Source organism: Xenopus laevis, chromosome 8L, assembly GCF_017654675.1.
Source record: "Xenopus laevis strain J_2021 chromosome 8L, Xenopus_laevis_v10.1, whole genome shotgun sequence".
Classification (NCBI taxonomy): Eukaryota; Metazoa; Chordata; class Amphibia; order Anura; family Pipidae; genus Xenopus; species Xenopus laevis.
Window position 1 is genome coordinate 10,134,879 of NC_054385.1, and position 26,420 is coordinate 10,161,298.

Below are 26,420 nucleotides of genomic sequence, written 5' to 3' on the forward strand. Positions count from 1 at the left end.
CCCTCCACCCCATTCAAGTTCACTGGTTTAGAAATTTCCACATTCCATTCTTAAGAAGAGGAGAAATAAACCTAAAAAATAAAAGAGTCCAGGAAGAGTCCAGGGTTTGTTGGAACTTTTCATCCCAAGACAATGCAGAGAGCTGAACAAGAAAACAACTTAGCCAGCCCAGTACTCTTTCCCAATGAACTAAATGGGGAATACATCATTATCCTTTATTTATATAGACCTTTACAGAGATTATACATCAGTCCCTGCCCCCCGCAGAGATTACAATCTAAGGTCCCTATCACAGTCATTTTATCAGGAGCCAATGAAGCTGCCTATATGTTTTGGAGTGTGGGAGGAAAGCCACACAGGCACGGACAGGCATACAAACAAACTCTTTGCATACTGTGCTCTGGCTGGAATCGAACTCTCCAGCTCAAATATAATAACTGAATATCATAAAGACTGTTTGGGTAAAATACTTCTGGTTGTTCCCCTTTAAATTAACTTTTAATATGATGTAGAGAGTGATATTCTGAAACAATTTGCAGTTGTTTTGTTTTTTTAATTATTTAGCTTTTTTATTCTGAATAGAAAGTAGAGTAATAAAATGGAGAAATAAGAATAAACTTGTAGCCTTACAGAGAATTTGATTTAAGACGGGGTCAGTGACACCCCCCCCCCATTTATATCTGGAAACAGAAGAAGGAAAATAAAATCTATAAAAATTAAGACCAATTGACATACTAAAGGTGAACCACCCTTTTAAACAACCACTGTTCTTGTTGTATTTCTGTGTTTATTTCTATTTTTCTGTTTTTACTATTATGGAACGGAGTGCATGGATGGTTGCCATGGTAACATGCGTACTCTCTATTCGGGCGATGTGATTTATCTGGGAATCAATGAGTTGTTCTAGCTCCAGACTAAACACACTGTGGCCTCTTCATAGCAGCCCCAGCCAATCAGGCATCTTGATTGTGTCATGATTATCAAACCCTTTGATTATAAAGCACCAAGATATTTTATATATTCAGTATCAGACTTGGGTATATGAGGCCACCACCCGAACAGAGGAGAACCCCATTCCCCGCGCTGCATATCTCCTTACTGTTTCTGCCGGGGGTTGCAAAGTTGCAAAGTTCAGGCCACCATCATGATTATAGATTTATTAGGAGACAATAAACCTGTCTTTATGCTTTTAAGAAAAGATGGAGATTGGGGTCCCTGGAGGAAATCTACGCAGAAACTGGCGGTGGAATCAAACCAAGGACCCCAGCCATTGTGGCACCCCTAAATCAGGAAAAATGAAACTATACTGGGATGTGATTATATGACACCCTTAACTATGTGCCCCTCTCCGTAGGTACACAAGTTGCTCAAGTGGCTTATTGGGATGTACCTGGGCAAATTAGGGGCAAATTAGGGGACTAGCATCTTTCACTTAATCCTCACCCTCTTCCTAGAGATTAAAGGGGTGGTTCACCTTTGAGGTAACTTTTATTACATTATAGAACGTCCAATTCTGCAATTGGTCTTCGTCATTTATATTTTATAGCTTTTGATTTTGTCTTGCCGTTCAAGCTTTCCAATGGGGGGTCACTGACCCCATCTCATCTCATCTTTCCGTTCAGGTGCTTTCCTACTCATATTAGATTTTTTTGGTCAAATCAATGCTGGTTGCTAGGGTCATTTGGACCCTAGCAACCAGATTGCGGAAAATGAGTTGTTGAATAAACAGCTAAATAACTCAAAAACCACAAATAATAGAAAACCAAATCCAATTGCAAATAGTCTCAGAATATCATTCACAGTGACATCACTTCTAGTTTTGTGGGCCCAATGTCGGAAAGGTAAGCTCTAGGTCTAGGTAAGGGAACACAGGGCCACCATCAGAACTTATGGGGTCCCATTTTCCGAGGCCCCTGGTTCCCCCCCACACCACAGTAAAAAGGCCACACAGACATCAGCGCTTAAAACGGTAAACAAACACACAAGTTGTAAAAAGCCATTGGTGGCCAGGGCCCCCCTACAAGTTAAAAAAAATCATTGGTGATCAGGGTCCGCTATTAAAAAAAAAACATTAACGCAAGGGCCTCCCATAAAAGTTTTAAAAAAACATTGGTGGTCAGGCCCCCCTACAAGTTAAAAGAAATGAATTGGTGGTCAGTCCCCCCTATAAGTAAAAAAAAAAAATTACCAGCCATAAAAGTTTTTCAAAAACATTGGTGGCCATTGTCCACCATAAAAGTTAAAAAAAGACTAGCTGTAGCCAAGGTTTTAAAAAAATTATTCGCCAGGTCCAATCGGAGGCTTTGGGCTCTTTTCATGGCTTTCAAGTCCAATATCGAGGCTTTGTGCTCTTTCCGCAGCTTTTGGCTAGAATCGACGGCTTTCGGCTCCAATCCATGGCTTTTGGCTCTAATCGATGGCTTTTGGCTGCAATCCTAGGCTCACAGCGTCAATCAATGTCTTTCTGCTATTTCCGCGGCTTTCAGAAGCTTTTACCATTTTCGGAAGCTTTTGGAAACTTTGGCAGGTTTTGGCGACACATGGGGGGCCCGGCTAATCCAGGAAGTTCAGCACGGCCAGGCCCCATTTAAAGCACTGGGCCTGGTACAGTTGAGTCCCCTGTGCCCCCCTGATGACGGCCCTGGGGGAACATATTGGGTTGCAGGTGTGGGCCAGTTTGCAGGTCCTGGTTGAGCATGGGTCTGCCCGACTGGACCTGTGCAGGACTCTACTTTAGGGGATAAAATCTCATATTTTCACAATTTATCAGCAGCAAACAGATTCACAAACAATTTTTAGGTGTTATTTGTCCTTTAAGCTATTCTGGGTGGACTTGAGCCCCCCAAACAATAAAGCACTAAACAATCAAATTGGGATCCCATCCTGCTGCAAAGCCACAAATGTTATAGCAAATAACAAACCTTTTCGGCTTTCCAGGAACGTAGGGATACACCCACAATACCAGTAGCTAAATATAAAGGGGGGATGAAGGGGGGTAGAATTTGAGAGTAAAATCAATGTACGGCCTATTATTACACAACAAAGAAAATGTAAATGTTCCTTTGTCTTGTGTTACTGCTACAGCTGCTCCCTGATATTAGACTTCTATTGCCTGGTGCTCTGATATACCTGCTGAATTAGCCCTGTGTACTGGCTCTTATTGCTGAAGTGGCTCAGTGCTGCTCTTTATGCACAAACAGTGAATACAGAGAGCCGTGGCCGGTTGCCTGATCTCCCATCCAGGAATTCACAGGCCCAGATCCTGCCTTTTTTTTTTTTAGCTCACAGAATCAAAGGGCAAAGCTGCTGTGCTGCAGAGACAATATGGCAGGGCTGAGATTTGCAATCTCATCTGCATAGCAATACCCAGCTTGCCCGCTGCTGCCAGCTCTGTGATTTAGCAGGGCGGGCGCCAACCCTTTAGAGCTGAAAGAAAAGGCCGGGGAAGATTTAATGGCATGAGATCAGCAGTGGGTTGTGGGAAAGAATAAAAAAAAAAAGTCCAACCTGCAGGGGACGGCTGAATGGATTCCATTTGGGCATTATGAATGCTCCGTGCCATAAACATCATAATTAAAAGGCCGATAAATAATTATGTTCAACCCAAAAGCCCAAGGAATAAACCCAAATGAATTCTCCGTATTGTTCATTTTTTACATAAAAAAAAAAATCAATAGTTTCCAATTAAAATAAAACTATTCCTCTTTTTAATTATGCCTGAGAGCACAGGCAGCAGGGGAGATAAATTTACATTTCATCCAATCTTGCACTGGGAGAGAGAAGGTGACATATATGTTCACTAAAGGAGGAAAAATTATGAGCAATCCACTATTTTGGATTCTGCCCAACCCCCTAATCCTTTTTGGGATTTGGCCGAATACCGAACCGATTCCGAATCCTAATTTGCATATGCAAATTAGGGTTGGGAAGGGGAAAACATCTTTATACTTCCCTTTAGAATTCGGATTCGGTTCGGCCGGGCAGAAGGATTTGGCCGTATTCGAATCCTGCTGGAAAAAGGCAGAATCCTGGTCGAATCCCAAACCGAATCCTGGATCCCTAATATATAATACACAAAAGCTGTAAATTATATCATTATAAACTGTGAGTAGTGATGTCATTTTTATCACATGACTCAGTAAAATGTGTGTATTATAATAAATAAAGTACCCCTTTTTGGAAAATGAGGATATTCGAAGTAACTTTCGGCCTCGTGCTTTTATATGGTCATGAAACTCCTCTGTGACTTATAATATCCTTAAACAATACGGGGTACTTTATTCAATATATAATACACAAAAGCCATGAATATCTTGTAAATTGCATCCTTATAAACGGTGAGTACTGATGTCATCAGTTATAAACGGTGAGTAGTCATTTCTGGCACAAGACTCACTGAAACTTGTGTATTATAATAAATAAAGTACCCCCTTTTGTGTTTTTATATGGTCATGGAACTCCTCGGTAACTTATAGTATCGTTATAATTGACAAGAGGGGGTACTTTATTCACTATATATATAACACACAAGAGCTATGAAGATCCTGTAAACTAAATCCTTATAAACAGTGCTTAATGAGGTCATCGTTTATAATCGGAGCTTAGTGTTGTAATTCCTGTCACATGACAGAAACGTTTGTATTATAATAAATAAAGTACCCCCTGTTGCAAAATATGAGGATATTAGAAGTCACCATGGAGTCCCATGACCTGTATAAAAACACTTTGCCTTTGGCCTCATGTTTTAATATGGTCATGAAACTCCTCGGTAACTTATAATATCCTTATATTTTACAAGAGGGGGCACTTTATTCACTGTTGTGTGTGTGTAATTGTAGCACATTAGGCTGGGTTAGAAAAGGGCAGATTGGGGTTGGAACGGGTTAATAAAATGTGGCTGCTGGGGTCAGTGACCCCCTTTTGAACGCTGAAAAGAAGGCAAAAGAAGAGGGTAAATAATTAAATTAAAAAATTTAGACCCAATTGATAAAGTTTCCAAAAAAAGGCCACTGAATAACATAAAGTTGAACTGCCCCTTTAATACAAAAAGTGACAGTGGAAATGTATTTGTGTTAAAACCAGGGGCAGAGCACAAGTGAACAATAGGGCTCTTCTATTTGGGTTTATATAAAAAGCAGGTGCACAAATCCCTTCTGGCTCTGCTGCATTAGGATTGGTCCAAGTTGCAGACCCATAATAGCACTGGGATTTTCTGGAAAGGGTGTGGGTTTTAGGGATGGTCTAAGAGCGGTTTAGGCAAATCTCAGGCTACGAATTATACTAAGGTATATACTGTGCTAAGGCATCGGTTAGTTCCCCTTTAAATGAAATCATGTAAACTGTAACATTCCACTGCGATTTGCAATTTTCCTCCTTTATCATCTTTATGGTAATAATGGAAAAAAAAAACCCCCAATGCCGTGTACGCGGGGCAGCGCTGTGAGATAGGGAGCAGCAGCACACACTTATCACATTACAAACAAACCCTACTAAAGTAAAACGATGATGGAGTCTGGCGCGTAATAGACAGGCGATAATCAAATCACTATATGTGTTTGGTTTCCCAGATGACTTGGAACATCAGTCATAAACTGGATATGACATTAGCCAGAGGAAAATGAAATATTAAAGGGGAACTCCACCCAATAATTGTTCCTTGCCTAATGAAAGAAAATGCTAAACAACCCTCCATGTATTAAAAATGTTCAATTGTTTTAATGTTATATATATGTGTGTAACAGTAACTGCTAGTGAAAGCAATGCTTCTGTTCTGTGTGTCTGAATCCTGAAACAAAGTAGCTGGTCTCTGCCTACTTGTTTCAGGAGTCAGAACCAGCAGTGCATAGAACATAAATTTATAAGCAGCGAGGATGAGGAATGAAATGTATATTGGGAGAATTACAGTTAATTACTGAGGGCAACAAGCTGCTTGTCTCGTAATGATAGTGAAACCCATGAGCGCCCTGATGGCTAGAGTCACAGGAGATCACTCGTTCCCTTCCTCCCTCTGTGATTTGGGAAGGGAAGTTCGGCGGGCTAATTACCATCATGTCTTTAATTAGGCAGAGCTGGTTTTGGAAGCAGGAGCTGATGACAGGGCTCACACTGGGACAGTATCAGTGACATTGGCCAGGCTGGCAACCTGCACCAATCACAGCTCTGCCTGGGAGTGGTTAACCCTTTCGGCGCTGTCAATAAGTTACTAATCACAGCTCTGCCTGGGGGGGTGGTTAACCCTTTCAGCACTGTCAATAAGTCACTAATCACAGCTCTGCCTGGGGGTGGTTAACCCTTTCAGCGCTGTCAATAAGTCACAGCTCTGCCTGGGGGTGGTTAACCCTTTCAGCGCTGTCAATACGTCACCTATCACAGCTCTGCCTGGGAGTGATTAACTCTTTCAGCGCTGTCAATAGGTCAAATGATAACCTAGCAAGGTGGCCAAAGTTGTCTACAGCAAGCCTACAACTCTTTATTCTGCAGCTGAGCCAGATGGCTACCAATACTAATTAACTAATAGCCATCTGGCTTGTGATGTCACACCCGGGATCTGGTCATACATGTGCAGATCCGCTCATTTGGAGAAGTTGCTAGACGAGTGGACTTTGTCCCGATATGCCCATCTTGAATGGGTGAGATCGGGCTGATTCGATTGTGGGCCCTAGGGCCCAATGATCGGATCACAATGTGGGGAATGCAGGCAGTCGGTGCAAAGACCGCATCAACACATCGATGCGGCCCTCAATCCAACAGGGTTTATAAACCTGCCAGATTTTCGGCCAAATATCGGTCGGGGAAGCCTGTCGGAATTTGTTGGCAACTTTTATCTGCCCATGTATGGCCACCTTTAGTCTACGTGGCACCACACTAGTAGCACTGGTCAGTTCCTATTATTTAGGTATAATACACAAGCGCCATGAATATCCTGTATATTATATTTTTAAAAAAAATTGTGATCAGTTATCATAGGTGCTTAGTGATGTAATTTGACACGACTCACTATTATAATAAATACAGCCAGTGGTGTATTCATGGTGTGATATGCAACACTAAATGGACCCGCAACTTCTGCTGCCCGATTTATTAGGATATACAGGTATGGAACCTGTTATCCAGAATGCTAGGGACCTGGGGTTTTCTGGATAATAGATCTTTATGTAAATCTTCATACCCCTACTGGAAAATCATTAAATAAACCCAATAGGCTGGTTTTGCTTCCAATAAGGATTAATAATATCTTATTTTGGATCAAGTACAAGTGACTGTTTTATTATTACAGAGAAAAAGGAAATCATTTTTACAAATTTGGATTAAATGAAGTCTGTGGGAGATGAATTTTTTCTGTAATTCAGAGCTTTCTGGATAACGGATCCGATACCTGTATAAGCATAAACATCCAGTAGCAGGGGAAGTAGGGGTTTTTATATGTTCATGAAACTCATCTGTGACTAAAAATATCCTATATACACAAAAGACCTGAATATCTTGTAAATGATGTCCTTATAAACGGTGACTAGTGATGTAATCCGTTATAAACGTTGAGTAGTGATGTCATTTTTGTCACATGACTCACTAAAACTTGTGTATTATAATAAATAAAGTACCCCTTGTTGGAAAATATGAGGATATTAGAAGTCACCTTGAAATTCCATGACCTGTATAAAAGCACTCCACCTTTGACTATATGGTGATGGTTCTCCTGGGTGACTTATAATATCCTTATATTTTACAATAGGGGTACTTTATTCACTATATATATATATATATATATATATATATATATATAATAGGGATGCACCGAATCCAAGATTCGGTTCGGGATTTGGCCTTTTTTAGCAGGATTCGGATCCCTTTTTTTTCATCCCCTTCCCACCCCTAGGATTCAGATTCAGTTTTGTATTCGGCCGTATCTTTGGCGAAGGATTCAGGGTTTCGTCTGAATCCAAAAAGAGTGTATTCATTGCACCCTAATATATATATATATATATATATATATATATATTAGATTAAACAGGGACCCGCACTCCAATGTTGATTGAAGAAAATTAGTTTTTATTCAAACTTGTGTATCCAACGTTTCGGCCCAGGCAACGTTTCTTCACTCAACATTGGAGTGCGGGTCCCTGTTTAATCTATATATGCTCAAGCCTTGACCCAGCACCCACAGTGAATCCAAGTCTGGATTAGAGTGCGGGCGTTTACCAATATATATATATATAAATGTATCCCATGCACAAGTAATCTCCGTGATGAGATGCCCAAGAGGCCATAATTGTGGTGGAACTGGACACCTGGAGGGGAAAATCACTTGGAGCTGTTTGTTCTCCTGAATAATAAATATGGCTGAATATTAAATGGTGCGGAGAGGGAGAACCCACTGTGCAGCGACACTGCTCATTCTCACCATGAGCTTGTCACTGCTGTCAGACTCAATTGCTCAGCCATAATATTAGATGTTCTGCCCGGCTCCTCCTCCTGGCTGGAAGCGACTCATGAGCCCAGATCATTCCCAACACACAAAGGGGGCTGGGTTGGCTTGTGAGACTCCCAATTTCTGAGCCTAATTGAAAGCATTTCAGGATCCAGAGGAGCAATGGCATCAGCCAGGATTGCACAAGGCCAAGCTCAGGGGAGTTATGTAATAGTTCTGCCTTATAATATTTATTTCAGCTGGTTAAAAAAAACAAAGGGGAACTGAACTCATTAAACATCAGTTCAATCGCAATTCCGGAAAGGTGGTACGTGGTGGGCTATGCATGTGACAAGGTTGAATTTTAGGGTGCTCCCACCATGGGCACACTTGTGCTGAGCCCCAACCCCATGCCTCCCCTTAGAACATATAAGGAGGATTATGGGAAGAAGACAACAATGGAGTTCTAGAGAACTAGTGAACTGGCTTTCAACTCAACCCAGGTTCTCTTTCATTTGTGCAGCACTTTCTGTTGTTTGGTGACACGTGGAGTGGAAAGACACCCAGCACAGAAAGGGTTAATGCAGCAAAGTAGGAGAAGATGGTAGGGGGAGGAGATGCTCTGGAGTAGCAATGCTGAGGATATGAATTATAACCAACCGATTGTCACACTCCACTAATTTATAGCAATTATTCTTCATATCTATTCTCCAGCCTCAATACCACGTGTTTGATTTGATAGCTCCGCTCCAATGAACCAGGGAAATGTAACCACTGTACCGACACCACTACCCACACTTGTAATGTTACTGCTGTGCATACAGAATCAGTACTGAGCCTCATACTGTACTGTCTAAGGGAATCAATATGGCACCTCCTCCTCCCATATGTATAAATACAAATATACAGAGAAGGAATGTTCTGGGCACACAATAAGCTATACCCTCATATTGTACTGTCTAAGGGAAACACTATGGCACCTCCTCCCATATGTATAAATACAAATATACAGAGAAGGAATGTTCTGGGCACACAATAAGCTATACCCTCATACTGTACTGTCTAAGGGAATCAATATGGCACCTCCTCCCATATGTATAAATACAAATATACAGAGAAGGAATGTTCTGGGCACACAATAAGCTATACCCTCATACTGTACTGTCTAAGGGAATCAATATGGCACCTCCTCCCATATGTATAAATACAAATATACAGAGAAGGAATGTTCTGGGCACACAATAAGCTATACCCTCATACTGTACTGTCTAAGGGAATCAATATGGCACCTCCTCCCATATGTATAAATACAAATATACAGAGAAGGAATGTTCTGGGCACACAATAAGCTATACCCTCATACTGTACTGTCTAAGGGAATCAATATGGCACCTCCCTCCCATATGTATAAATACAAATAGGGAAGGGATCCAGGAAATTATAGTGGAAACTGCTAGACGGGGCCCACTGGGACACCCTCTGGATTGTCAGTATGACTGAACCCTAATAAATAAGATATATTTCCCTGTAATGCAGATCTTATTGATTAGGTTTATCATTTTCTTTCTTTTAGTGTTACAACTGTTGAAAATGGGTATAAAAATATCCCAGTTAAGATTAAATGCATAAATATGAGAGTGTGGGTTTATATCTGAGATGCAGAACACTGAATGTGTTTTATTATATGTGTACAAATAGCCAGAAGGTGGCGCTAGCTCTGTCTGCAAGTAAACAGCTTAGAGACCAGAAGCCTCACGCAGCAAGTTAACCCCTTCTTAGCTGCTGCAAAAAAATACTTAATTATTTGGAATGCGTTAGGGGGATCACTTCTGAGAATGTAATGTATCTGTTACGCTGCAGGCAAGTCCCCCTGTTAGAAAACTAACTCAGTCCAGAAATCAAGAAAATCAGTTACAAGTTGCTGAGAGTGTTGTCAGAGGCTGTTACAGGGAAACTGTAATCTATTTAGACGCAGGGAATACATTTAATTCATTTACAAAGAAGCACGAGGGCCTTGCATTTCAATATAATTGTGATCATGCCGTTTAAAGGGGTTGTTCACCTTTATATTAACTTTTAGTATGATGTAGAGAGTGATATTCTGAGATAATTTGCGATTGGTTTTCATTTTTTTAATGGTTTTTGATAGGGATGCACCGAATCCAGGATTTGGCTCGGGATTCGGCATTTTTCAGCAGGATTCGGATTCGGCCGAATCCTTGTGCCTGGCCGAACCGAATCTGATTCCTAATTTGCATATGCAAATTAGCGACGGGGAGGGAAATCACTTGATTTTTTTTGTCACAAAACAAAGAAGTAAAACATTTTCTCCTTCCCACTCCTAATTTGCATATGCAAATTATGATTTGGTTCGGTATTCGGCCAAATCTTTCGCGAAGGATTCGGAGGTTCGGCCAAATCCAAAATAGTGGATTCAGTCCATCCCTAGTTTTTGAGTTATTTAGCTTTTTACAGCAATCTGGTTGCTAGGGTTCAAATTAACCCAACAACCATGCGCTGATTTAAATAAGAGACTGGAATATGAGTAGGAGCTGTTCTGAATAGAAAGATGAGTAATAAAAAGTAGCAATAAATGTGCAGCCTTACAGAGTTTTTTTTATTTATTTATTTTAGATGGGGTCAGCGACCCCCATTTGAAAGCTGGAAAGAGTCAGAAGAAAAGGCAATAATTTAAAAAAAGCTATAAAAAGAAAAAATGAAGACCAATTACAAAGTTGCTTAGAATTAGACATTCTATAACATACTTAAAGTTAACTTAAATGTGAACCTCCCCTGGTACAGCTATAAGAATTGAATGTTAACAGGTTGGAGCTGCCATAACAGTACAGTATGAGGACAAGGAATGCTCTGGATTTGCAGTAATGTGTTGTAATACTTTATTATGCTTATAAGGACAAAGATGGGGAAGAAAGCCCCTAATTGTACATGTCGCTTTTATGCATCTGCAAGAAACCACTTCCTAAAAGAACTTCTGAGCTGACAAATGCCTTTTACTGACACACAGCCCATTTTACAATCTGAGTTCCCCAATTAAGCAGCAGCCAAGTCCCTCGGTCAGTACCTGGTGTCCAATAAGCTCTGAAACAGAGGCACTAGAGGAATGTGAGGATAAAGGGGTTGTTCCCCTTTAAATTAACTTTTAGTATGAAGTAGAGAGTGATATTTTGAGACAATTTGCAATTGTTTTTTAATTTTTTATTATTTGGTGTTTTTTTCAGTTATTTAGCTTTTAATTCAGCAGCTCCCCAGTTTGTAATTTTCGCTGTATGGTTGCTAGGGTCCCAAATTACCCTAGCAACCACACATTGGTTTGAATGAGAGACCGGAATATGAATACGAGAGAGTCCGAATAGAAAGACGAGTAATAAAAAGTAGCAATAACAATAAATTGGTAGCCTAACAGAGCATTTTGTTTTTTTAGATGGGGGCAGCGACCCCCATTTGAAAGCTGCAAAGAGTCAGAAGAAGGCAAATATAAGCTACTGCCTCTGTTGATGTCATGGCATGAAAGAAAGTGAGCCTGGGCAACTTGTCAGATAGACTTAAAGCAAGACTTTTCTTTACCCAGCCCTATTTTCTTTTTTTAAAGGAACAGTAACATCAAAAACGAGAGTGATTTAAAGTAATATGAGAGTGATTTAAAGTAATAAAAATATAATACACAAAAGCCATGAATATCCTGTAAATTATATCCTTATAAACGGTGAGTAGTGATGTCATCAGTTATAAACGGTGAGTTCTGATGTCATTTCTGTCACATGACACTAAAATTTGTGTATTATAATAAATAAAGTACCCCCTCCCATATGTATAAATACAAATAGGGAAGGGATCCAGGAAATTATAGTGGAAACTGCTAGACGGGGCCCACTGGGACACCCTCTGGATTGTCAGTATGACTGAACCCTAATAAATAAGATATATTTCCCTGTAATGCAGATCTTATTGATTAGGTTTATCATTTTCTTTCTTTTAGTGTTACAACTGTTGAAAAATGGGTATAAAAATATCCCAGTTAAGATTAAATGCATAAATATGAGAGTGTGGGTTTATATCTGAGATGCAGAACACTGAATGTGTTTTATTATATGTGTACAAATAGCCAGAAGGTGGCGCTAGCTCTGTCTGCAAGTAAACAGCTTAGAGACCAGAAGCCTCACGCAGCAAGTTAACCCCTTCTTAGCTGCTGCAAAAAAATACTTAATTATTTGGAATGCGTTAGGGGGATCACTTCTGAGAATGTAATGTATCTGTTACGCTGCAGGCAAGTCCCCTGTTAGAAAACTAACTCAGTCCAGAAATCAAGAAAATCAGTTACAAGTTGCTGAGAGTGTTGTCAGAGGCTGTTACAGGGAAACTGTAATCTATTTAGACGCAGGGAATACATTTAATTCATTTACAAAGAAGCACGAGGGCCTTGCATTTCAATATAATTGTGATCATGCCGTTTAAAGGGGTTGTTCACCTTTATATTAACTTTTAGTATGATGTAGAGAGTGATATTCTGAGATAATTTGCGATTGGTTTTCATTTTTTAATGGTTTTTGATAGGGATGCACCGAATCCAGGATTTGGCTCGGGATTCGGCATTTTTCAGCAGGATTCGGATTCGGCCGAATCCTTGTGCCTGGCCGAACCGAATCTGATTCCTAATTTGCATATGCAAATTAGCGACGGGGAGGGAAATCACTTGATTTTTTTTGTCACAAAACAAAGAAGTAAAACATTTTTCTCCTTCCCACTCCTAATTTGCATATGCAAATTATGATTTGGTTCGGTATTCGGCCAAATCTTTCGCGAAGGATTCGGAGGTTCGGCCAAATCCAAAATAGTGGATTCAGTCCATCCCTAGTTTTTGAGTTATTTAGCTTTTTACAGCAATCTGGTTGCTAGGGTTCAAATTAACCCAACAACCATGCGCTGATTTAAATAAGAGACTGGAATATGAGTAGGAGCTGTTCTGAATAGAAAGATGAGTAATAAAAAGTAGCAATAAATGTGCAGCCTTACAGAGTTTTTTTTATTTATTTATTTTAGATGGGGTCAGCGACCCCCATTTGAAAGCTGGAAAGAGTCAGAAGAAAAAGGCAATAATTTAAAAAAAGCTATAAAAAGAAAAAATGAAGACCAATTACAAAGTTGCTTAGAATTAGACATTCTATAACATACTTAAAGTTAACTTAAATGTGAACCTCCCCTGGTACAGCTATAAGAATTGAATGTTAACAGGTTGGAGCTGCCATAACAGTACAGTATGAGGACAAGGAATGCTCTGGATTTGCAGTAATGTGTTGTAATACTTTATTATGCTTATAAGGACAAAGATGGGGAAGAAAGCCCCTAATTGTACATGTCGCTTTTATGCATCTGCAAGAAACCACTTCCTAAAAGACTTCTGAGCTGACAAATGCCTTTTACTGACACACAGCCCATTTTACAATCTGAGTTCCCCAATTAAGCAGCAGCCAAGTCCCTCGGTCAGTACCTGGTGTCCAATAAGCTCTGAAACAGAGGCACTAGAGGAATGTGAGGATAAAGGGGTTGTTCCCCTTTAAATTAACTTTTAGTATGAAGTAGAGAGTGATATTTTGAGACAATTTGCAATTGTTTTTAATTTTTTATTATTTGTGTTTTTTTCAGTTATTTAGCTTTTAATTCAGCAGCTCCCCAGTTTGTAATTTTCGCTGTATGGTTGCTAGGGTCCAAATTACCCTAGCAACCACACATTGGTTTGAATGAGAGACCGGAATATGAATACGAGAGAGTCCGAATAGAAAGACGAGTAATAAAAAGTAGCAATAACAATAAATTGGTAGCCTAACAGAGCATTTGTTTTTTTAGATGGGGGCAGCGACCCCCATTTGAAAGCTGCAAAGAGTCAGAAGAAGGCAAATATAAGCTACTGCCTCTGTTGATGTCATGGCATGAAAGAAAGTGAGCCTGGGCAACTTGTCAGATAGACTTAAAGCAAGACTTTTCTTTACCCAGCCCTATTTTCTTTTTTTAAAGGAACAGTAACATCAAAAAACGAGAGTGATTTAAAGTAATATGAGAGTGATTTAAAGTAATAAAAATATAATACACAAAAGCCATGAATATCCTGTAAATTATATCCTTATAAACGGTGAGTAGTGATGTCATCAGTTATAAACGGTGAGTTCTGATGTCATTTCTGTCACATGACACTAAAATTTGTGTATTATAATAAATAAAGTACCCCCAGTTGTAAAATATGAGGATATTAGAAGTTACCTCGGAGTTCCATGACCTGTATAAAAACACTCGGCCTTCGGCCTCGTGTTTTTATATGGTCATGAAACTCCTCTGTAACTAATAATATCCTTATATTTTACAAGAGGGGGTACTTTATTCACTATATAATGCAGTGTTGCCCTGCACTGGTAAAACTGCTGTGTTTGCTTCAGAAACACTATATAAGCTGCTGTGTAGCAATGGAGGCAGCCAGTCAAAGGAGAAGAGGCTCAGGTTAAACAGCAGATAAACTCTGTACAATACAATGGTGTTATCTGTTATCCACTATTTAACCTGTTCCATATAGTCTTTTTTTTCCATTTCAGCCATTGCTCCACAGCAGCTTGTTAATATGAACTATAGTAGTGTTTCTGAAGCAAACACACCAGTTTTACCAGTGCAGGGCAAATGTACATGATATTTTCATTGCTTTAAAAAATGTTCAGCTCTGGTGCCTATAGGATGTGGTTAAAACATAGATAAACGCAGTGACAGTCTGTGGGGCTGAATGAAGCTTGCACTCTATGCAGAGTGAGACTCGCGCTCTTAAGACAGTCTGCAAAGGAGTTAAAGAGAGAGACGGGGGGCATCCAACCAAGCTGGAGGGCAACCGACTCCCAGCAGCGGTGTCATGCGGCCACTAACAATATCCATGAGATTATTACTGGCTCTTCTAGGAACAATCAAGTGTTTGAATTCTGTCTCAACAGCCTCTTATTCGGTACGAGAGGGTTATGTAACTAAAGGGCAAGTCACATGCTGCAGCCCCTTGGCTAAATAGAGAGCATTCACCCCCCCCCCCCTCCGTACCACAAGACACTATCTCCTTTGCACACACCCAGCTGGCGAGGCACAAATACCACTGCTGGAATTTTGATAACCATTCAGCAAAGGGCCACAATACCCCCACAAGTTGTGCATAGATTTGGCAGCATATAGTGCACTTTTAGACTGGCACTGGCCAAGATAAACAAGAGTCATTGCTTCAAGTATACAAAGAAGGAATGTTCTGGGCACACAATAAGCTATACCCTCATACTGTACTGTCTAAGGGAATCAATATGGCACCTCCTCCTCCCATATGTATAAATACAAATATACAGAGAAGGAATGTTCTGGGCACACAATAAGCTATACCCTCATACTGTACTGTCTAAGGTAATCAATATGGCACCTCCTCCCATATGTATAAATACAAATATACAGAGAAGGAATGTTCTGGGCACACAATAAGCTATACCCTCATACTGTACTGTCTAAGGCAATCAATATGGCACCTCCTCCTCCCATATGTATAAATACAAATATACAGAGAAGGAATGTTCTGGGCACACAATAAGCTATACCCTCATACTGTACTGTCTAAGGGAATCAATATGGCACCTCCTCCCATATGTATAAATACAAATATACAGAGAAGGAATGTTCTGGGCACACAATAAGCTATACCCTCATACTGTACTGTCTAAGGGAAACAATATGGCACCTCCCTCCTCCCATATGTATAAATACAAATATACAGAGAAGGAATATTCTGGGCACACAATAAGCTATAAAAGGCTCATCTTACCTTTTCAACATCGGCTTTTGTCACGTTAATGTCGGCGTCCATTTTCTCAAAGTGTTGCTGTGCTCGTTCAGCCTCCTTGCAGTCCCGTTCGAACCTTCTTTTACTCTGAAAAAACAGGGACAGAAAGGAAGTGAATGTATATTTTGGATTTGGCATTTTAAAGTAAGTATTGTATTTAAATGTTGAACAGTCATATAATGCACAAAGATTTCTCTTGGCTATGCAGTGTCTTTTACAAGACAATTTGCAATTGGTTTTTATTTTTTATTATTTGTGTTTTTTAAATTATTTAGCTTTTTATTCAGCAGCTCTCCAGTTTGCGATTTCATCAGTCTGGTTGCTAGGGTCTGAATTGCCCTAGCAACCATGCATTGATTTAAATAAGAACTGGAATATGAATAGAAGAGAAACTGAATAGAAAGATGAGTAATAAAAAGTAGCAATAACATTTGTTACAGAACTTTTGTTTTTTAGATGGGGGTGAGAGACCCCCAATTGACAGCTGAAAGAGTCAGAAGAAAAATGCAAATAATTAAAAAATTATTAAAAATAAGAAAAATTAAGGGTTATTGAGAAGTTGCTTATAATTTGCCATTTTATAACATACTAAAAGTTAACTTAAATGCAAACCACCTCATTTAATATTTCCATGATAAATTCCAGTTAAAGGGGTTGTTCACCTTTGAGATAACTTTTAGTTTAAAGGAGAGAGGGATATTGTGAGACAATTTGCAATTGGTTTTCATTTTTTATTATTTAAAGATTTTGAGTTATTTAGCTTTTTATTCAGCAGCTCTGCAATTTGCATTGGCAAATTCCCCTAGCAACCATGCATTGATTTGAATAAAAGACTGGAATATGAATAGGAGAGGCCAGAATAGAGCAATGAGTAAAAAAAAGTAGCAATAACAATAAATTTGTAGCCTTACAGAGCATTCGTTTTTTTAGATGGGGTCTGTGACGCCCATTTAAAAGCTACAAGGTGTCAGAAGAAAAAGGCAAATAATAAAACTATAAAAAATTAATAATGAAGACCAATTGAAAAGTTGCTTAGAACTGACCATTCTATAATATACTAAAAGTTATCTTAAAGGTGAGGCACCCCTTTAAGCTTTGTGATGACACCAGAGATGGGAGGGGCATATAAGTAGTTACATCATAGGAGGTGATGTCACCAGCAGCTAAAAACCTTCCGTTTACAGAAAAGAGGAATATCCAGGTTTATAACAATGCTTTTAAAGGGGACATCAACCCAAAAATTTGCATAATGAAAGAAATGCAATTTCAAAGTAACTTCTCTTTCTACATGAATTCCTCGTTTTCATTGGTTTAATAGGATATATGTTAAAGAGGCTGTTCACTCTCCAAACCATAAACTTTTTTTCAATTGCTTTATATCTTTTATTTTTTACTGTTTTCCCAAAATTAAAGTTTAAAGTTGAATGTTCGTGTCTCTAGTGTCTCAGTCTGGCAGCTCAGTGATCCAGGAGCATCTGAACTGTTACAATTTGCTAAATTTAGTTGTTACAATTAGTTGGTCTATTTCTCAGCAGTGTCTGTGGAGTATTAGCAACTTGTATCAATTCTAACAGCTGCCTTTATTGAAGCTCAGAGATTCTGCTCCGTAGGGATAATGAACAGTTAAACAGTTGGCGAATAGTGATGTGCGGGCCAGGCCCGATACCCGTGGGACCCACAGGTTTACCCATGGGTCGGTAGGGTTCGGACCAACCCCGCACCCCCCTTTGCGGGTCGAGCTCTTCCTCCTGCTCTCCCTGCCACGCCTGCTTGACCCACCCCTTTTGTGACGTCATCGGTGTGGCGGCTCGGTGCCGGTCTGTAAAGGGAAGCCGGACTCGGTGGAGGGAGGGCGGGTGCGGATCAGGAAAAAACGACCCGCACATAACTATCGGCGACCCCCCCCCCCCTCAGAGCTGCTTTAGAGAGGTGAAAAATAAAACTTTACTTTAATATTAGAAAAACGGACACACATAGAAAATAGAAAGTAATTGGAAAAAGTATTTATGCTTGGTGAACAATCTGAAACCAATTGAACAACCCCTTTAGGGCAGAGACAGCCGAGAAGATTCGGGGAGATTTAGTCGCTCGGAGACAAATCGCCTATTTTTCCGGGCGAGTAATCTCCCCAAATTGCCTCCCCGCTGGCTATAATGTAAATCACCCGCGGGATGGCACTTCCGAAGTTCCTCGTGAGGCAACTTCGGAGGACTTCGGAAAACGAAGCACTCTCGTCTGAGATTTTCATTCTAGCCAGCGGGAAGGCAGTTCAGGGAGATTAGTCGCCCAGAAGAAGAGATTTGTCGCCGGACAACTAATCTCCCCAAATCTAACCGCGCGTCTCTGCCCTTATGTAACTGCTACTGAAAGCAGCTTCTGTGTGTCCCTGTCAGGCCTCGGGATGTTTGTTTGCCAATAGCAACAGCAAAAAAGATAAAACCTTCCCATGCCCATAATTTGTGGTTTCACTTCTGAATGGCAAAGGTCCAGCCAGAGATATCTAATGTCCTTAATTTCCTATAAATGTACTGCGGTCACTGCAAAACCAAGAAGCAATGCCACTTAAACTACTAGATACTATGCAATTGTATATTAAAGGAAAACTACAGTACTATCTGTCTTCTGTCAGCACCAGGCAAAACTATGCAATTGGGCTTTATATTTTTTGGATTTTTAAAGGATTTAGCTTTTTGGCTCTCCAGACTGGAAATTCAGATGCTATCTGGTTGCTAGGGTCAAATTTGCCCTAGCAACTAGACTGTGGTTTGAAAGACAGAATGCAAGCAGAGTAGAAAAGGGCCAGAATAGAAAGATACAGGTATGAGATCGGTTATCCACAATGATAGGGAAATGGGTTTTTATGAATATTAGATCTTTCCATTATTTGGATCTTAATTCTACTAGAAAATCATATAAACATTAAATAAACCCAATAGGCTGGTTTTGCTTCCAATAAGGATTAATTATATCTTAGTTGGGATCAAGTACAAGCTACTGTTTTATTATTACAAAGAAAAAGGAAATCATTTTAAAAATTCTGAATCTGAATTATTTGATTATAATGGAGTCTATGGGAGACGGCCTTCCTGTAATTTGGAGATTTCTGGATAACGGGTTTCCAGATAACCGATCCCATACCTGTAATATCAAGCAACAATAATATTGAAATAAAAGCTTCACAGAGCAATAGTATTTTTGGCTGCCAGGGTCAATGACTCCCAACAACCAGAAAGCATTGTAATTTGCAAGCCAGAAATAAGCAAACAATTCAAAAATGATTTTAAAAAAATGAAGACCAATTGAAAAGTTGCAAGGACTAGGGCATCATATTAGTTCACTTAAAGGAGAACTAACCCCTTTGCAATTGGTAAATGTAAACATTTAGGGGCATATTTATCAAGGGTCGAATATCGAGGGTTAATAAACCCTCGAATTCGACCCTCGAATTTAAATCCTTTGAATTTGAATATCGAATTTGAAGGATTTAGCGCAAATCCTTCGATCGATCGATCGAAGTAAAAATCCTTCGATTCGAACGATTTTAAGTGGTCGATCGAAGGATTTTTCTTCGATCAAAAAAAGGTTAGGAAAGTGCTGGGGAAGGTCCCCATAGGCTAACATTGTACCTCGGTAGTTTAAACTGCCAAAGTATGAAGTCGAAGTTTTTTTAAAAGTACTTAGACTATCGAATGGTCGAATAGTCGAACGATTTTTAGTTCGAATCGTGCGGATCGAAGTCGAAGGTCGTAGTAGCCTATTCGATGGTCGAAGTACCCAAAAAAATAATTCGAAATTCGAAGTTTTTATCATTCGAATCCTTCACTCGAGCTTAGTAAATGTGCCCCATAACATCACAAACTGACAGCTAACAAAGTTAGTGTAAGGTATATGTTAGTGGCAGGCCTCAATTGACCCCCCATTAAAGGGATGGTTCACCTTTAAGTTAACTTTTAGTATGTCATAGAATGGGCAAATCTAAGCAGCGTTACAATTGGTCTTCATTATTATTATTTTTTCTTTTTTATATATAGTTTTTGGATTATTTGCTTTCAACTTCTGACTCTTTCCACTGACTTCCAGCTACATAACAGATACTCTGTAAAGCTCCAATTTTATTGTAATTGCTACTTTTTATTACTCATCTTTCTGTTCAGGCCTCTCCTATTCATATTCCAGTCTCTTATTCAAATCAATGCATGGCTGCTAGGGGAATTTGGACCCTAGCAACCAGATTGCTGTAATAACAATCTTAAAAGCTGCTGAACAAAAATCTAAATAACTCAAAAACCACACATAATAAAAATGAAAACCAATTGCAAATTGTCTCAGAATATCATTGGGTACATCATATTAAAAGTTAACTCAAAGGTGCACAACCCCCATTAAGGTGCTGCACGGTGCATGGACACCGTATGGGGGGTATTTTCGTGGCTGCGCTTCCTCTTCAAACCATTTCCTGCGCTGAGTAATCGCTTCCGTGTTCTCGGCTCGCTCTCTTTTCTTCTAGGTGCTGCCGAGTCAGATTCACAATAACAGAACTTCAAAGGGCTTTCTGTAATAAGGAACCTCTGGTGCAAAAACAAAGGTTGCTAGGGAAGTGTTTTTTCCTTTGCACCCCCCCCCCCTTGCTATTGGCAAACTGAGTTTAGAGTTAGAGGGACATTCACCTTCTTATTCAGAAAAATATTCGGAAGAAAAAGGGAGTGGTACACCGCCTCTTGGAGTAAAAAATACCATTTATTAGACATTAAAAAATTGGAGTGCATAGGACGTCTAACGTGTTTCAGGAACACCCCTAAATCATAGGCTATGATTAAGGGGTGTTCCCGAAACCACGTTAAGCGTCCTATGCAGTCCAGCTACTTAATTTTCTGGTAAAAAATCACCCCCAGTATTGTCAACTTTGTCCCCTTGGCTTGCACTCGTCTTGGTTTAAAGATGCACTGACCCTTAGAATATTAACAGTTAAAGTTAACTTTCAGTATGTTATAGAATGGCCACTTCTAAGCAACTTTTCAATTGCTCTTAATTTTTTTTCTTTTGCATAGTTTCCAAATTATTTGCCTTCTTCTTCGGACTCTTTCCAGCTTTCAAATGGGGTCACTGACCCCATCTAAAAACAAATACTCTGTAAGGCTACAAAAGTATTGTTATTGCTATTTTTTTCTATTCAGTCCCTCTCCTCTTCATATTCCAGTCTCTTACTCAAAGCAATGCTTGGTTGCTAGGGTAATTTGGATCCTAGAAACCAGATTGCTGAAATTTCAAACTGGAGAGCTGCTGAATAAAAAGCTAAATAACTAAAAATTAACTATATATATATATATATATATATATATATATATATATATATATATATATATATATATATATATATATATATATAGATAGATAGATAGATATATCTATATCTATATATATATATATACACATACATACAGATCCTGCAGCTGCAGGGGGGCCCAGGAGGCATAGGGGGCCCCATAAGTCCCTAACTGAGTAGTTTTAATATATACAGTATTGGTAATACAGGGCAACCCCTAGATATTTTGGGGGCCCTAAAATTATTTTGCTGTGGGGCCCCAGTAACATCTAGTTATGCCACTGGAGAAGCTCATTGATTTTAGAATGACCCATCCCTGCCCTGAAACACAACCATCCTTTACACTAACCACGAATAGTGGGTGTATCTGAGGAATAAAAGGACTAGGAGGAAATGGGCTAATAAAGTTATCCATGTGACTATAAAGAGAGCTACCCATGCACACAAAAAAAAGCATTTTATTTTGATGTGTTATTTAACACAGCATGAAGCCACGAGCCTGTAACAATACACACATTTCCTCTTTTCTGCTTCCTCCGGTTACTACTGATACTTGTGCCACTTCCTCCTGATCACACAACTGTTATTCTGGTCAACATAACTTTACAAGCAGCTCATGTATTCAAGTCTCTGGTCCAGGGGGGCCGTGGTCACAGACAGATGGACAGGTCCAGTTGGTGGGTATGTTTAGGGGGGACTGGACAATAAAGGCAGCTGCCCTGGGCCCTGAACTTGCCCCGGCCCCTCAACCAACTGAGCAGATTATGATCATGGTCAAGTGTACTGTAGAAGCTTATATATATATATATATATATATATAATACACAAAAGCCATGAATATCCTGTAAATTATATCCTTATAAACGGTGAGTTCTGATGTCATCAGTTATAAACGGTGAGTTCTGATGTCATTTCTGTCACATGACTCACCGAAACTTGTGTATTATAATAAATAAAGTTCCCCCAGTTGTAAAATATGAGGATATTAGAAGTTACCTCGGAGTTTCCTGACCTGTATAAAAACACTCGGCCTTCGGCCTCGTGTTTTTATATGGTCATGAAACTCCTCGGTAACTTATAATATCCTTATATTTTACAAAAGGGGGTACTTTATTCACTATATATATATATATATATATATATATATATATATATCGATATTCGACCGTCGACGTAAAATCCTTCGACTTTGAAGTCAAAGCATTTACCGCTATTCGGTCATTTGAACGATCGTAGGAACGATTAAATCCTTCGAATCGAACGATTCGAAGGATTGTAATCCATCGATCAAACTATTTTCCTTCGATCAAAAAAAGCTAGGAAAGCCTATGGGGACCTTTCCTGTAGGCTAACATTGATGCTCGGTAGGTAGGTAGTCAAAGTTTTTTTAAAGAGACAGTACTTCGACTATCGAATGGTCGAATAGTCGAGCGATTTTTAGTTTGAATCGTTCGATTCGAAGGTCGAAGTAGCCAATTCGATGGTCGAAGTAGCCAAAAAAATACTTCGAAATTCAAAGTATTTTTTATTCTATTCCTTCACTCGAGCTAAGTAAATGTGCCCCTAAGTGTAGTGAAAATGAAAAAAACCAATAATAAGGGCTAGTTTGACCACAGAAAGGTATATGGCAGCAGTCTATAAATTAGTGAAAGGATTCTGCTTACAGGCCCCAGGCACATGGGCCCCAACCTCTTCTAATTTTGGTATGTTGTGACTCAGGGCTTACTGGGAAATTAAATAGCCTGGGATCGACCTCTGACCCCCATTTCCTCACTTACTGCTTCCAGCTGTTTCCAGCATGTCTCGATCTGTTGCTGTGCTTTGCGACCTTCATGGAAGTGCTGTGAGAGAAAAAGAAAATAAACGGGGAAAAAAAGAATTAGGAGCCAGAAGTGACAAACAACTGGGAACTTAAAACACACACATTTCTACTATAAACACATCACATTCTCCCTTGCAGTGTTGCCCTAAAGCAAACAGCCTCTAGAACAAGATGCTATAAAACTAGGTCAGCATATAGGTATTCCCCTGTACTAAGCACAATTCAGCAGGAACAGTCCCCTAATTTTGCTCATTCATAGTCTGTACAGAGTGATCCCATTAAACTATGGCAGCATAGGCATTCCTCTGTACTAAGCACAATTCCGCAGGAACAGTCCCCTAAGTTTGCTCATAGTCTGTACAGAGAGATCCCATAAAACTATGGCAGTATAGGTATTCCTCTGTACTAAGCACAATTCCGCAGGAACAGTCCCCTAAGTTTGCTCATAGTCTGTACAGAGTGATCCCATTAAACTATGGCAGCATAGGTATTCGCCTGTACTAAGCACAATTCAGCAGGAACAGTTCCATAAGTTTGCTCATAGTCTGTACAGAGTAATCCATAAAACTATGGCAGCATAGGTATTCCCTGTACTAAGCACAATTCAGCAGGAACAGTTCCATAAGTTTGCTCATAGTCTGTACAGAGTGATCCCATAAAACTATGGCAGCATAGGTATTCCCCTGTACTAAGCACAATTCAGCAGGAACAGCCAACTATATCTGCTCATAGCCTGTACAGAGAAATCCCATACCTCTATAAGGTTTTGCTTATATTTGTCTGGCTACTCCAGAGGAAACAGTTTTATCCCCTTGATGATAATGTTTTCATTAGAAATAAACATTTTTCTTCCTGCCTCCAGAAGATGTCACAAGAGCCAAATAAGTTTCTGTCACTTCCTTGGCAACGTAATGTTGGCAGCATCTCCTATACCCACAGCAAGAGAGTTCCCTGCAGGTTTAATGCTAGTATTTCTTGTACCTATATTTGTTTAGGTAAGAGACAACATTAGAGGTCACTGCCTGTACCCCGATAAGGAGAGGTGTTGTAAAGCAATATAACATTATAGCCACACTATAACCAAGCCCAACGAAGAGAATTCTCAGCAGCAGCTCAGCACCCATAAAAGGCACTGCAGATATAATCCTGGCACCCGTACAGCTCCCCATATCAGATGTGCTCACATTAGTGCAGGCAGAAGGCACCACCGCTGACTCCTAGCATATTAGGCAGATACACTGCAGCAGGCTCCCCCATTAAGGACTCCCTACATCCTGCCCCCCTCCTGGCCTAAAATAAAGAGCTCCTGGGGGGCTGGAATGCTGTGTATTGTGTTTTTCATTCCACTTGGAAACCATTCAATTAAGGCTTCTGTGTATAATGTCATACCTTCCCCTAATGAGCCTGCGGACCTTACATGACCTCAGTTTCAAGGGACAGTTCACATCTAAATTAACTTTGGGTATAATGCAGAGAGACAGTTCTGTTCTAAGACAATTTGCCATTGGTCTTCATTTTCTGCAGGTTCTAAATGATTCTGCTCTGTGTTCTACGGCTCTCCAGTTTTGAATTTCAGCAGCTATCTGCTGGCTAGGGTTTAGTTTACCTTAGCAACATGTAGGGATGCACTGAATCCCCTATTTTAGATTCGGCCAAACCCCCGAATCCTTTGTGGGACATTTGTCCGAATATTGAACCGAATCGTAATTTGCATATGCAAATTAAAAACGGGAAGGGATAAAGAGAACCTTGCACATATCTCACCGCTAGAAAAAAATTTCACTTCCTTGTTTGGTGACAAAAAGTCACGTGATTTTAAGGATTTGGATTCGGTTCAACCAGGCACAAGGATTCAGTTGAATCAGAATTCTACTGAAAAAGTCTTCTTGCTGAATACCAAACCAATTCCTGGATTCGGTGAATCACTAGTAACATGGCAGTGGTTTAAATGAGAGACTATGAACGGCAAAAAGCTCTGAGAAACGTTTGCTTCTCTACCCCTTTTGGATTCGGTTCAGCCAGGCACAAGGATTCAGTTGAATCAGATTTCTGCTGAAAAATGCCGAATCCTGGCTGAATACCAAACCGATTCCTGCATTCGGTTTCACTAGTAACATGCCAGTGGTTTAAATGAGAGACTAGAATATAAACGGCAAGAAGCTCTGAGAAATGTTTGCTTCTACTTCTTTTATCATCAAGCTGAGCCCAGAGGGGTCCGAAACGTTGCCTTTATTTTGATGTATATGAGCTTAACCAACCACTTTTGATATAACTTTAACAAAAAGGTGTGCATCCTGATTTTTTAGCAATTGCTCCACTGACTCTAAAGGCAGCTTATTGGCCCGTGTGTGGGGCCATCCAACGGGCTTTCCAGATCGATATCTGGCCGAAAGTCGGGCAGATCTCGATCAGGCAGATTAAAAAATCCAAAACGGGTGGATCTCTACGTCTGTGGCCACCTTTATGCAAGGGAAGGGTCTTCAAGGTAAGCACCAGGCCCGGACTGGCAATCTGTGGGTTCTGGCAAATGCCCGAGGGGCTGCTATAAGGTGCCATAGAAAGTCAGTATTTAGTGGGCTGGTGTGGGCTGTTTGGGCCTCTGTGTACTTGAAATGCCAGGGCCTATTTTAATTTTCAGTCCAGCCCTGGTAAGCACCCTTTACTTTCAAGAAGTGTTATCCTTCAAATTGGGTTGAGCTCTCCCATTATCATGCAAGCTGAGCAAAACAGGAGAAGTTGGCAATATAAAAGTTAAATTGTAATTTTCACTTCCATAGATCCCTCCCTTCTCCAATCTGATTTTAACATCTGGAAGCCGTGTTTCCTGCGTGGACTGGTAGTTTTCTCTCATAAAAAAAAATATTCCAAAGCACAAACAAGTCACTGATCATCGGCTGGACTCTCCCACGGTGGGGAGCAGATGCCACTGCCAGAGAATGGAAAGTATGGCCATTCTGTGCTGTTAAAGGTAAGTGGTTCCTCCAGGTTATGACCATGAACAGTATGT

General features: G+C 40.0%; 1 protein-coding gene across 20 annotated transcripts in view; it reads right to left on the bottom strand.

The window, feature by feature from the left end:
* fnbp1.L (formin binding protein 1 L homeolog) overlaps window positions 1–26,420 on the bottom strand; it is a 110,416-nt gene that overhangs the window by 25,423 nt on the left and 58,573 nt on the right. For all 20 annotated transcript variants that reach the window (XM_041572012.1, NM_001092357.1, XM_041572018.1 and 17 more), the window contains 2 exon segments: window positions 23,370–23,432; window positions 16,251–16,355 (listed from right to left, as the gene is read on the bottom strand). In XM_041572012.1, the coding sequence (XP_041427946.1) occupies window positions 16,251–16,355; window positions 23,370–23,432 (168 nt within the window).